Below are 14,733 nucleotides of genomic sequence, written 5' to 3' on the forward strand. Positions count from 1 at the left end.
CGGAAACGGTCCGCTGGACCGTATTCGCGGATAAATCCTCTTGTGTGTATGGGGCCTAAGAGTTTGAACGTGCTGATTGGCATTTTCAATTCCTTGGATATCTTTTTATATCCCTTTTCCTGTTTTACAGTTGAACTACCTTTTCCCATAGTTCCTTTGACAATTTTGCTTTCCCCATGACTCAGAATCCAGAAACGTCAGTGCAGCACTGGATGAAGGGTTCTGTCAGGAGTCCAGAAACTCATTGGTTTTTTTACACACACGTGTGTGTGTGTGTGTGTGTGTGTGTGTCGCCCCCTTACATTCAGCACGGGCGCTACGCTAAAGTTAGTGGGGAATGGGAGGATCAACTTGCTCCCATTCAGTTTATGGAAATTTAGGCTGTTGCCATTTTCAGAATTTTCCTGTGGGTCAGTCTGCGCTCCGGGGGATGCGTCATCACCCCCGGGCGGCAACTGGCGCTAGAGGGGTTCTGACAGACCCACCTTCTCCCAGCAGCCAATCTGAGGAAATCTCCCCTCGTTGGGCATGCTAGGAGGGGGGATATATCTGGGCAACCGCCTTTGGGCCGGTCTGTTCTGTGCAGGGCCCGAGTTCCAGGTGCGGCATCCACTTTCAGGGTGCGCGCATCCATGGGCCCCTGCCACCGTGGCCTGCTCTACTGAGGTCATGCACCATGCGGAGCCGCATCCCAACTTAGAGAGGGGCCCCAGCGACTGGCTGGGTCCCAACCTTCTGCTGAGAGGATCCTAAGCCGGGAGCTGTGCGATGGGGGTTGGCTCGGGAGAACCTAGAATCAGAGGTTGTCCAGGAGGCCTAGATTAACCATCGAGGATCCAGTCACCACACTGCATGACAGGTATGTTCAAGCTGTCAGTGGGTGACAATATCTGAATTGACTGGGAGGATTCGCTCAATCTAGTTTCACAAATCTCAAATTGTCAAGCCTGTGGCAGAGGCCTGTTTCCTCCCAGTGATCCTTAAGTGGCGCTCCGGCTGCCAGGCCTGTGGCAGACGCCTGTCCGGGGGCACTTTACCCACCTGGAGTGTGGTGGCAACTAATTGGGTTACGTTATTGCTGAGTAGGCTTGCCCTCTTTCATATCCAGGGCCTGATACTAAAGTTTCTCTATGCTCATCAACCTTTCTCTACTGTGTCATGTTGATGTTGGGCCTTGGAATAAAGCATTGAAAACTCAATTGATGCCTGGACACTTGCTCTTTATTCACACTCGCAACTATCACCCTAGACCAAGTCAAGAAGGTAACTTAATAGGCCGATCCCAAACTAAAAACAGCGGCTCCTTCGTGTGTGTGTGTGTGTCAGACCTGGATGGTTACCTTTTTAATAGCCGTTCAAATCTTTGTCAACTTGTGTGCATGTTATCAGGCCAAAATCATCAGGGTCATTTGGGTAGTTTCTGTTGCCATTATGATTTTAAAAAAAGAGTAAACTCAGTTGGTAGCTAATAAATGGCTTCAGCCAAACGCTAACCATAAGTGAGAAGTTTTTGTTATTCATATTCCATGAAAAATGGCCAATAAATCTCAAATTCTGCCGGGTATGTAAAATTTTTGAGCACAACGGTTCGTGGCTACATTAATCCAAGCGGGGCTTGGTAGTTTAATATAACCAATCACGGCTCCCTACACTTCTAGTAATTATCGCCCAACCTAGTGAGAAATAATAACTCGGTGTTGCTCAATCAATCCAAATATACAAAAAAACATATACAAAAAAGTGCAATTAATAGTTCCAGTGTGAAGTTCTGACGAAGTTCCTAGTTCAAAGGAACGAAACATGTAAACTCTTGGGGAACAGGGACCCCCCGATGCACATTTCTGAACCTCAGTGCTTCTTTCCTTTCGGAGCTCGGTAACATGGTTACCTTGAGCTATTAAGCAACTTAAAGAAGAGAACCATATGGAGACATGCACAGCGCAATCTGAACACTAACTTGCACACTCTAATTGGAGAGATTGGCTTCATGGAGACCTAATACATCCTCTATTCTCAAGCTTGGAGATTGGTATCTGCTAAAAAACATCAGACACTGCATAATCTTAGTCCTATATTGGACATTACAATACTACTCACCTATCATCGCGGCATCGAGGACAAGTGCTTCTGGCTCTGTGTAGAACACATGGATGGATGGCTCGGCTGCAAATCTTTTTGGCAGCACGTGAGTACAGACTTGATATGGTAGCTATGACCTTGAGCTATATGTAACAGCCCAACAGTGAGTACAATTTCAATCTTTTATCTCTGTGGAATGCTGATCAATCGTCTGCTCACTAACGGTTCACATATTTATACATCCAATATTCATCCAAGCATAAATTGCCACTTGCAGTTCAACAAGATGTCCGTATCTTATGGACATATCTATTGATTTGAATGGACATTACCCATAGGATATGGGAACCCGTCAATTAATAGTGGCTACATTGTTGCAAAGTCCTCTCAAATGCAACATAGGTGAACTCTGGTCCTTAAAGATCGTTATTACAGTCTCCAACATTTATCTGCTGAATGTCTCCTTATTTACTGTTTGATGGATATTAAACAACTGATTACATCAGACGTGGTGATACATCTGAAGAAGAGAGACATATAAATATAAACTTAACTTTTTCTCCAGCTAGCAGAATAGTCTATGGTCCCTCGGATTATACTTCTTTCATTTGACTTATTATTTGCTATTCATCCCCAATGGAGCAATACTACCATACCACCCCATAGTGGATCCCTTTCATGTCCCCGTCTTTGAGTGTTCTCCTCTGTTTGCATTTTTTTCCCACTTAGACGGTGGTACATTCACCTGTATTTACAGGGAACCACCGCTTAGTGTGGAAATTATTAGGATCATTAATTAGCGGTGGGGTTTCATATGTGCTTGGGGTGGGGGGTCTCTATGTGTTGTGTGGAGGGTGAATGGGTGAGTTATGGACTTTGATCTCTTGTTTGTATGATCGAGCCCTACTTTTCAATTAGTTACTATTTTTTGCCGTCCCGTTTTGTGAGTGTATTCTCAGGTCACTCTACGGGTACAATACCCCTTTTTAATGCCTTTTATGCTTCACTTTTTTGATACAAATAAATTGTAGTTATAACTCTTCAGGGTGTGCAGCAGTCAATTTTTCCTTTTTTGTTTTCTATTTTTGGTTACATTATATATTTGATTGCACCCCCCGACAATATCGGTGAGTACTACATAATTGATTAACAGGTGGGATTCCCATACTCTTCCTTTTGTTTACAGTAAATCTGAGAGGAAGAGCTGAAATCGGGAGAAGCTCTGCTTGTTATAATCTAGCCATGTACAAGCAAAAAATTCTGTTTTATTTTACATGCATGTCCCCCTCAGATCTACAGCGACTGCACTTGTAGTGCAAAGTGGATTTTCCTTTAGTAAATAAACCCCTTTGAGTGCTTACACAAATTTCAGTGTATGGTCACACAGACTACAGAGGCCTCTGTGTGTGTGTGTTCCTATTGGAGCACATTTTCACAATGAATTGCACTGATTTTGGATTTTATAGTCACACTGAATATAGTGCATTTTTTTTTTTTTTTTTTTTTGTATATTTGGATTGATGCTGATTGAGTTAGGATTTCTCATAGGCAAATGGACTGTTCACTTTGCAAGAGCATTTTACTTAAAAGATTACTGTATATAGTAGGATTTCATGTTCAAAGAAAACACAATTGTTTGTTTATGATTGTATGATGGATGTTCACCTCCTTGACAAAGATCTGGGGCAAATGATCTTGCAGTGCAACTTTCCTTGCAAAGTTAACAGCCAATTTGCCTTTAGTAAATCGCTGATCTCTGACCTTTACTGTCACATGGAGTAAATCCAATCATACCAGAAAGTAACAGAAGTTTTACGCTCTTTATTTGTCAAATGCAGATTAATGTATTGGTCTGAAATTGGAACAGAGTCACAAATTGAGCAAGCTGGTATGGATGGGAGTCAAAGAAAAATTCTAGTCAATACGCAACTTGGTTGGCCAACAGGATTGGCTCTTGACCTTCTTAGCTGGAGAATTTACTGGTCCGATGAGAAATTTCACGCCATTGGTTCAGCCAATCTGGATGGCACGGATATAAAGGTGCTTTATATTTAAATATTTTTGCCATTTGGTAATCGAGTAAAAAAAAGTTGCTCAACTTTTTTTTTTTTTTTTTTTTTTAGGTGCTGCAAATGAAAATGATTCAAAGTCCTTTTGCTATAACTGTGTTTGAGGATGAGATTTACTGGTCTGAAATAAAGGCAAGAACTGTGCAAAAGATAAATAAGAAAACGGGCAAGGATTGGTCTGTGCTAATAAAGCGACATGGTCAGCCATATGGACTTAAGGTACTAATACTGCTGACAAAATACATACTTTGTAATGCACTGTAAACTGGCTATGTATGTAATTTTGGCTTAACTGATAAAGGAAATTACAGGTCTTTTAGGATTGCATAAATCAATTGGAAAGGATGAGTTGGACAATGCTTGGAAAGTGAACCCTGAGGATTAGGGTACTAAGGTTGTCACCTTTAACAGCAAAGGCAAATATTGTATAGGTATATACTGTACACTGGTCTAAAAGATTATTTTAAACCTTTATTTTCCTCTTGGTTTTAGGTTATGCATGAGGTGCTGCAGCCAAGAATGGAAAACCCCTGCCACAAACTCAACTGCTCACATGTTTGCCTTATTGGACCTGCAATGCAAGGAAGCTGTTGGTGTCCCACAGGACTTGTGCTTTCAAGCAATATGTTAGATTGTATTTCTTTACAGGATTTACCATTTTTGATGATGGTTATGCCAGGATCTGTTTACCAGGTGCGCCCTTTAGCAGTTGAGCCTTTAAGTATATATTTTAGAATCATGCATGTTTCATGAAAAACTACATTTGATATTCTAAGACCAGGATGTGAAAAATCAGCTGGTTTCTTTAGATGTATTTACCACCATTAAGCAGTTGTTAATGTAGCTGTAGGTTTGCATGTTGGTCTACAGATCAGAACATTTTTGTAATGGTGTTTAGCAGATACACCATTTGGGCACAGTTATATGGTTCACTCATATCTTTATCAGGGTAAAATGCTTTAAGAACACATAAGCATAATATAGGTAAAATACTGCCAGTAAAATAACACCAATGACTGAGGTTTTTTTTTTTTTTTTTTAGGTCTACTTGCATAAACTGTACCTAGATGATGACAAAATTGCAACAAACACTCAGATTATGTCTCTGACCAATGTTAATCAGGTCTCATCCTTTGATTACATTTTACGAGATCGAACATTTGTATTTGCTGTAAAAAATGGGGGCTACATAGCTTCAATAAAAAGCAAAGGGCGTGAATCTGCAGATTGGAAAAAAGTAATACATGTCGAAGACAGTGTGACTTCCATTGCTGTGGACTGGATAAATGGAAACATATACTGGATTAGCACATCTAAGCCATACATTCAGGTTACCACGTCAAATGGTTTGTACAAAACGACGGTGGTAAAAAATCTGTATCAACCATTCTGCCTTGCTATCTTCCCATCCACTGGTATGATGTGCTATTTTGACGCTGGATCGGTAATTCAGGAGAAACCTTCAAAGATAGAATGTGCTGACATGGATGGATTCGAGCCAAGAGTTTTGTGGAATAAAAGCAAATTTGTGGTAGGACTGAGTTTTGCAGACTCTGGAAGAAAGATTTATTGGGCGGACAGAGGTAAAGTTTACCATTTTTCAGTATCTTTTTTTTTTTTTTTACTTTTCCATAAAGGTATTTGTTTTGTATGGTCAATTGTTGCCTTGTTTGCCATAAGCACTTGCCATTAAACTCTTTGTCAAACTGTCCACTTGAGACCAAAGGATAAAGTTCAAAACCTGCCCTTCCACACATCCTTTGCTTCCCTTGCTCCAAGGATCAGCCTTGGGAGGGTTTCCCAGGAATTCTATCAAGCAGTCACAAATTATTTCTGTAGTCAAAGGTTAAACCTTTTTTTCCTTGCGTGCCTGGTGAAAATCCCCTCTATAGTTAAATCGCAATCTGCATTTGACCCTATTTTTATTTTTTATTTATTGTTACACTGCTGGGGGTTGGAAGTCTTAAAAATCCCTATTCTAAAAAAACATGTTTAGCCTGATAGGCAACAGCACTGTATTGGGAGCAATATTTTTGGTCAGATCAAAGTTGTCCTTTTGAACATACTGGCAACAGCCCTAAAAAAAAACTATTAGTGGCTACTTGTGACCATGCCAAACATCAGACTAACATTGGCAGAAAGCACAGAGTAGGATGACTGTTAAAGTGTGTGCACAATGAGGAGCTCCTTCTTTTTTTTTTTTTTTTTTTTTACAAGTACACATCTTGATCTAGAAAGATTGGCACAAGTGGGCCACATTGACTGCAGTCTCCTAAAACATGTTCTAGAATAATCTGAAGGGAAGAGGGTTAAACCGCATGCCATTGGGCACAGAGGCTAGCTTAAAGCCTTAAACTGTAAAATTCAGTGCTAGAGGGACTCCTCCAAAACACCAAATATGCAAAATTTTCATGTTAACAGTCCAAAAACCATTGAATAAACAATATAAAGTCTAATCATTCATCAGTGCTCTGTAGTGATATTAACATAAACACTTATTAATCCCAAATTACACTTCAGTTGATACACCACGTGCCTTAACTAAGTAAATGCACTCACCCTTCCATAGACCTTCACACTAGGTTTAAAAAGGCCAAATGTATGTCCTTTTTCAGCTTTTCCAAGGACTCCCCAACACTGCAATCTACTCTTCCTTCTTGGCTTTAAGAACCACTTGCGGCATGGAAGTTATTCCCCTGATGGTTTTTAAGCAGCAAAAATTTCAACAAGTATAGAAATATATATTAAAATTATGTACATTGGGACACAATCATGACATAAAAATTTGAATCTCCCAGTTACAAATATATATATATATATATATATATATATATAGTGTGTGTACAATTGCAAACACAACATTGTAGATACAGTTGTACATAACAAGGACATCTATATATTTTGAGTTCCTGACACATTTCGATCCCTTTTAATATGGGATTTTCAGAGGATATATGGTTTGCTGTGAAAAATGTATTACATGAATTATAGTATGTTTCAATTCTATACCTGGGTATGTATCCAATGGTTGGTAAACAAAACAAAGTATATAATTACCAATCAAGTGTTATTGGAGACATTATTTGATGATGTGTGCTGGGTGTAGTGAATTAAAAGGAAAAGGAATCCAAAGCCTGAAAGGAAAATGAAAAAAGTGTATGAAGTATGTAAAGGAGTGCAAGGTATATGTGAGAGCATGGCGTGAAGTATGGTGGGAGTATGAGGAAGAAACGGTGGAGGATTGTGTGGTGTTGAATGTGAGTGTGTTATACAATCAGACTGAACCAGTGTCAGAAAATACTCAGTTTGGTGCTGGGAAATCCCAGGCCAGTAGTGGGTGCCAAGGGAAGAGACCAGCACCAACGAAAAAGTTCTAGGGATTGGAATATATTCTAATCAAAGTATCATTTGTTATCCCCAAGGATATAATCTTGGGATGAAAAACTGTTGGAATCACAGGACAACCAGTCTGTGCAGGACTGGTATACTTACAATTAAAAGCTGTATGGTCATCCATGGAGAAGAACTAGGATCATAGCAAGATCCACATAGCTCCTACATAATATATATGTTGCTCCCAATTGGGGGGGGTGGTCCCAGAATGCCTCACAAATACCACGCCTCCACCCGCGCGCCACCCCTCTGGGGTAATGTGCTGCAAATGGTGGCTCCCTCGGCGTTCCCGAAGGACAGTTGTCCCCGCCCACTGGCGTCACCTTCGCTGCAAACACGTGACGTCACACGGACGTGCGACCCAGCCGCGGACGGCACATTGACATCCGGAGGGGATCAGGGACGCTGCTGGCGGGGAGGGAGGGCCCCATCAGGTGGACAACGATCACTTTGCCACCTGTTAAGCACGTAGGGAGCACAGAGCCCTGTGCTCCACCCCCTGCCAGGAAGTCACAATGTCAGGCGGCGCCCATGCCCACAAGGACAAACGGCAGCCGAGAAAACCCAAAAGAAACTGGGGAAAAGACCCACACAGGGCCAATAAAGTTGCCACCCTATGCATATGTGTGCGTTTGACATACGCACTAAAGTATAACATAGAACCACTCGCTGCCTCTCATCAGTAGAGACCCAACACAAATGTTTCTAGTGCTCAGTTTTAATCAGACCACTTATTGCTTGGACTTGTAGAACTATCACAGAACAGCTAGAGACAGTATTGGTATCCTCCCCACTAGCTCTCACAGGCAGCAACTCCAGGTGATGTGATTATTCCTTCAATCCACAAGACAGGGCTTCATAAGGGGTCTTAATTGTATTGCTTAATCTGGCTGCAGAAGATGTGAGTTTGTGTGGGATTTTTATTTTCGCCAAGTGGTTTTTCAGAGGGAAATATGATATACAAAATGGGGGATTGGAATAAATGCTTGTAGAGTGCTGAATGCGAGTTGTGAAACTTGCGTCTAAGCTGGGGGTATCCAGTTCCCCGGAGCAAAGAGAAGAGACTAGGACATAGAAGTAAAAGAGGGGAACAAGCAAGAAGTAAACAGAAATATAAAAAAAATTATTATATAATATTATATGCAGCAACCTTTGAGATAAGAGTGGAAATCGCTAGCTAAGATGACCATTTCATTTTAATGCAATTTTGATTAAAGCCTTCAATCTTTTGCAGTATATGGTACCATTGAATCAATTGAAGTGGATGGATCAAATTACAAGGTGATACAAAGTGGTCTACATGGCCTAAATCTATTTACTGCTGGAGAAGGTTATTTGCTCTGGACTGTGTTTGCTAATGGTATGTATCCCTTTGTTTTTGTTTATTTAAGGCATCATTTTAAACGTACAGGGCCAGATTCTCAAAGGCGTTACGACGGCGCAACACCATTTGCGCCGTCGTAAATCCTAATCTGGCCCCGGGTATCTATGCGACTGATTCTTGGAATCAGTTACGCATAGATACCCATTAGATCTGACAGGCGTTGGGCTCTTACGCTGTCAGATCTTAAATGCATTTTTTTTCCCGCCGCTAGGTGTCGCCGATGGTGTTTTCCCCGTCGCTTATGTAAATTAGCAAATTACGACTATTCCCAAAAGCGCGCTCGACGCAGAGAATTTACGTAGTTTCCGTAGCCTTTGCGACGCTTAAAGTTGCCCCTGGGTCTATGGAGGCGCAGCCAATGTTAAGTATGGCCGTCGTTCCTGCGTCGAAATTTAAAAAATCTACGTTGTTTGCGTAAGACGTCCGTGAATGGCGCTGGACGCCATTTACGCTAACGTCTAAGAAAATGACGTCGGAAAATTTACCCGACGGAGCATACGCAGTACGCTTGGCGCAGGAACGCGCCTAATTTAAATGGTGCCCGCCCCATTTGAATTGGGCGGGTTTGCGCCGAGCGCTTTTACGATACACCGCCGCAAGTTTACAGGTAAGAGTGCCTGATTCTCAGAACAAACGCTGTAAACCTGCGGCGGTGTAACGTAAATCACATACGTTACGCTGCCCAGGAGCAACGTAATTGTATGTGAATCTGGGCCAGTGTATATAAAGTCTACCCACCCCTGTCAAAATGTCAGGTTTCTGTGAGACAAAGATACATTTCAGAACTTTCCCACTTTTTTTTAATGTGACTTATTAACTGTACAACTCGGTTGAAGAGAAACAGAAATCTTTTACGGGGGGGGGGGGGGGGGGAGTAAAATGAACGAATGTGGTTTAAGTGTGCACACCCACTTATAACTGGGGATGTAGCTGTGTTAAGAATTAAGTAATCCCATTCAAACTCATGTTAAATAGGAGTCGGTACAAACCTGCCATATGAGTGCCTCTGACTATGCCCCAAATAGAAGAAAAACAAAAGCCTGGCTAAATTTTGTAAAAACGCATCTGAAGTCTCCCAAAAGCATGTGGGGGGAAATGTATTCTGGTCTGAAACCAAGGTTTAACTTTTTAGCCATAATTCCAAAAGATGTTTTGTGCAAAAAGCACTGCACATAAACCAAAAGAACACCATACCCACAGTGAAGCATGGTGGTGGCAGCATTTTACTTTGGGACTTCTTTTCTTCAGCTGGAACAGGGGCCTTTGTCAAGATAGAGGGATTTTTTTTAAACCGTTCCAAATACCAGTCAATATTGGCACAGAACCTTCAGGCTTCTGCTAGAAAGCTGAACATGAAGAGGAACTTCATCTTTCAGCATAACAACCCAAAGCATACATCAAAGGCATGCATTCACCAGAAGCAGTGGTGGTGCGTCCATAGAGGGTGCCGGAGCGCCGCCCCCTCTCACTCTCGCACCGCCACTGTATACAATACATAGATTCATGCATTGCATGAATCTATGTATTGCCGCTGCCGCCGACTATTCAGATGGCCGGCCCCCTGAATAACGGCAGCTGGTTGGCTGTGGAAGTGCCTATCGGAGCCATCGGGTTCACCGGTTCTGGTTACCGGTAACCTGATTGGCTGAAGCGTCATCAAGAGCTGGAGAAGATAACGAGGAACGGTAGAAGCGGGATGGCTGACCCCAGCAAGGTAAGTGCCAGGCGGGGGGGAGGGGGCACAGTGGCAACAATTGATGGCACAGTGGTGACCTTTGATGGGCACAGTGAGGCTGCAATTGTTTTTTGGGAGGGGGCGCAAACTAACAAAATTTGAGCACCAGCCGCCACTGACCAGAAGATTCAAGTTTTGGAATGGTCCAGACTTGAATCCGATTTGAAAATCTTTGGGGTGGTCTGAAGAGGGATGTGGACAGGAGATGCCCTCACAATCCTGACAGATTTGAAGTGTTTTTGCAAAGAGTGGGCAAATATTGCAAAGTCAAGATGTGTCGTGCTGTAATAAAATCAAAAGGTGCTTGACAAAATATTAATTTTAAGTGTGCGCACATTTATGCAACTAGTTTATTTTTTTACTTCCCTCCACCTAAAAGATTTCAAAGTTTTACAGTTTATAGGTCGCACTTTAAAGGTCGAAGGGTTTGAATTTTTATTTATTTTTTACATCCCAGGAACTTGACGTTTTAATGGTGGGTTTGTAGACTCTTTTTATATCCACTGTAAATAATGAAATCCCACTTGGTAACACTGTTAATTTAATATTTTATTTTTTATTTTATTTTCAAGGTGGTTAAAGGATAGCCCATAGGAATTTAAAAAAATATGGCATGTGACTTTCCTATAGCCAGTGTAAACATGTACAATTTTTAAGTCGGGGCGAAACAGAGCTGCAGTTGTAAATTCTTCCAAAAAGGTGGAAGGTTTGGAGCAGTCAGTTTTATCCTTTAGTAAACTTTGAACAAAGAGGTTCATGTCATTCTCTGGCACCTCCATAAGCGCATTCTTCTTGTGCAAGACTGATCAACGGCCAATCCATGAATCAAGTGGGAGTGGGTACCTGTCAAAACTAGGTACACACTCCTCTCCAAAAGATATTGCATGCCAAATGTGGCTGGGGAGTGCTTAAAGTGGAACTTCCCCTTTTGGGTGGAGCTTCAGAGCCATTGTCGCTGGGTTTGGTTAATTGCAGCTTACTCTTTACATCAATCCCTAAAGCGCTGCTATGTAATACTAATGGCCGTTAAAACGCTCAGAACAGCTGCACCATTTATAGCAGTGATCTTTACACTAACATGAAAACAATTTTTAGGGGAATGGTGCGCTCATTACACCTGTGTAAAACAATTGAATGTGACAATGGATATATACAACTTGAATAATACATGCGTTAACAAACAAGTGATGATGAATAAATTAATATTTAAATGTAATGGTCCCACATGATATAGTGGAATCCTCCTTTTTTTAAACTTGGTGCTTCGTAAAATTCAGTGATAAATGCCTCCACGAGGTGAATTGCCCAATCACCTTGGGAAGCGATCCCACCTTTTACTGGTATATCCTTAATGTTCCTGACAGGGGAGAAAACGCCACTGCATCTTGGTGTAAGGGTATCCATTTCATCGTAGGAGACAATTTCTCTGGAGTGGCTCAGAGTAAAAAGGGCTTTCTTTATGCAATTGTATAAATGTTTTTATCAAGACTAATTGCCCACTCACATAGTTATCTTGTATATAGCCAAAAACATCAACTACTGAGGCTCTCCTCACCGACTGATCACGATGAGTTGCGTCACTTAAAAATTCTGAACATGGCTGCAATGCCTTTTCACGCAGCCTTTTGGTAGTTGGGGAAGCTTAAAATCAAATCTACAGTGGCATCTCCTGAATTTCTTTTTTGAAGAAAGTTGGATATGTTACCAATTTGGATGTTGTGATCAATGCTAGATTCCAGTCAGTCTTAATGCTGAACACCTCATCCAGGCCATCCTGCTGCATAAGTCAGTTTCCAGTCATATGAATATCTTTCCTTAGGAACCAGACCGTTTGAATATGTCCCATCCCCCTAATTAAATCCTTTAATGGTGCTTTTTTTTTTTTTTTTCCTTTTAGGTACAACAAACATTTCATTTACTAAAGTGGAAACCAAGGAAATAAGGTATTATGAAGTGGACCAAAAGGTGGTAGACCTAAAAGTTTATAGCAGACTAACTCAACAAGGTAAGCCTGTAAAATTAATAGTTTTACAATGAATGCACGAATACCAGTTTTTTGAACGCGTACCGATCCTTCTTTTTTTAAGTGCTCACCGATGCCAATTACCGATACCCACTTTTTTTCATGATTTGAGCTCCTACAAAAATTGTCTCAAATTGCAATGCAAAGAATTGTGTGTCCTTTTAACAATGTGGTGCAATTTCTGTCGGTTTCTCACACAGCTCATGTTGACCCAGGCTTAAGTCATATTGACAAACCTGGGTTCATGCAGGAGCAGTGCGGGAAGCCTTGTGAGTCGGACAAATCTCACTGCATTGGCCTCAAATTGCACTGCAAAGAATCGCATTCATTTTTATGGGCTCAAATCGCACTGCACAAAATATTAGTTTTGGTATATCAGCATTTGCATGATTACAAGTACTTGTGCAAATGGTTATTGGCACCAATAACTGTATTCACTAGATTTTCTATAAAAATGTTGTAGCCTCTGGTGCTCCAGCTACATACCAGGCTCCCTGCATACAAGCCTTTTGTAGGACACTGTACTGGTCTGTAGACGGTGGTAAAATATCCAAGCTCTGCCATTGGGCAAAAAAGACCTAATGGCTCTAGCAGTAGTGGCAAGAGGCTTTAACCAAGGCTTCCCAAATGTGCATGCACAGCCTGGCCAGTCAAGCCCAAGCTTACAGTAGGCAAGAGGCCCATCTCTCTAGATGAGGGGCAAAGTGGATGCTTTTATAACTAGCAGTCAAGTTATTTTGCTGATCAGTAGATGGGACACTATTTTAAGCTAGGTTGGAACAAGTAAAGAAAATGTAGTGATTTTACCTAAAATGGTTGCTTTGACTGTCAATGTTGTATGACTGAAGGCTCTGGATGATTGTAATACTGGCCTTTAAAGACCTTGGTTGACTGAGAATGTTGGCTATTGCACTTTCTGTACACATGTACCATAAATGCAGATATCTACAGACACTTTATGTACAAAATTGGTAAGTTTTATAAACTGCTTATTTCAAATCTGTTTGCATTACAGGAAGTAATGGCTGCTCTAAAAATAATGGTGGGTGCAGCCAAATTTGTTTGCCAAACCTTTTCGGTCATTCGTGTCATTGTTCAGCTACTCATTATCTGGTGAACGATACTTACTGTGTTGAAGAGTTGAGGTGCCCCCATGATTCTCAGCCTTGTAAAGATCACTTAAAATGTGTCGCTAGAAACCAAATATGTGATCAAAAGGTAGATTGTTTGGATGCCTCTGATGAAGAAAAGTGTAAGTACATTTTAGTTTTTCATGTGAACTGTGTTGCCTTGTGATTTAAATGATGCATTAAACTGGTCATAGGAGAAATGCATGGCTGCCTTGACCACCTAAACATGCTTGTTGACTGGCTATTATGGTGACCATCAAGGAGCCAGTCCCCTGCCTGTGGCACCTTCCTGCCTTTTTTCCCAGCCCTCTCGGCAAATGGGCAACTTTGATCCCTAGCCACAAATGACTGGAAGATCAAAGAGCCCTAAAAGCCATTGAACCAGGGAAGCTGTCCATGTGCAGTCCATGCTGCCAGCAGCTGCAATGGAGCTGGATTTTGGGTGGCCTTCAATGCACTTTTCACAGGTCTGTTGGTGACAAAAAAAGCCTGAGCTAAGGTAGATCTCTGGAGACAAAGCAGAACTAAACCCATCAACTTAATGTGATTTAAGGGAAGCGTGGCACTAAGAATGGAGCAACTGTGTATGGTGACCAATTGGCTTCCATTTTTAAAATGTAACTGAACAAGCTGTAGATGGCAATGGGTTGGTTGCCATGCACTACTGCTCCAGATTCCATCTGCTTGGTTTCAGTAATTTCCCCTCCCAAAGCATGCCATGAAAAACGTCTTGTGTGCCTGTGCTCTCAACTGAACGGTCAAGCCATCAAATAGCTGGTGTCATGACTTGCACATGCAACACCATGGCAATTGCAGATTAACCTTGAAGCTAAGATGGCAGCTTCCTTGGCTGTGAAGGATAGAAGGGTTTAGTGCCACTTTAAGGGGACCACTATGCAGAGAACTGAACCTGTACTGAG

At 41.6% G+C, this 14,733-nt stretch overlaps 1 protein-coding gene across 2 annotated transcripts in view; it reads left to right on the forward strand.

Moving 5' to 3' along the window:
* Window positions 1–14,733, forward strand: part of LOC120915141 (low-density lipoprotein receptor-related protein 1-like) — a 103,958-nt gene that overhangs the window by 78,202 nt on the left and 11,023 nt on the right. For both annotated transcript variants that reach the window (XM_040325410.1, XM_040325417.1), the window contains exons 25-31: window positions 3,918–4,119; window positions 4,203–4,367; window positions 4,641–4,841; window positions 5,191–5,731; window positions 8,776–8,901; window positions 12,558–12,665; window positions 13,699–13,935. In XM_040325410.1, coding sequence (XP_040181344.1) covers window positions 3,918–4,119; window positions 4,203–4,367; window positions 4,641–4,841; window positions 5,191–5,731; window positions 8,776–8,901; window positions 12,558–12,665; window positions 13,699–13,935 — 1,580 coding nt within the window. The remainder of the gene's footprint in view (window positions 1–3,917; window positions 4,120–4,202; window positions 4,368–4,640; window positions 4,842–5,190; window positions 5,732–8,775; window positions 8,902–12,557; window positions 12,666–13,698; window positions 13,936–14,733) is intronic.

The sequence above is a fragment of the Rana temporaria genome, chromosome 1 (genome assembly GCF_905171775.1).
Source record: "Rana temporaria chromosome 1, aRanTem1.1, whole genome shotgun sequence".
NCBI classification, from domain to species: Eukaryota; Metazoa; Chordata; class Amphibia; order Anura; family Ranidae; genus Rana; species Rana temporaria.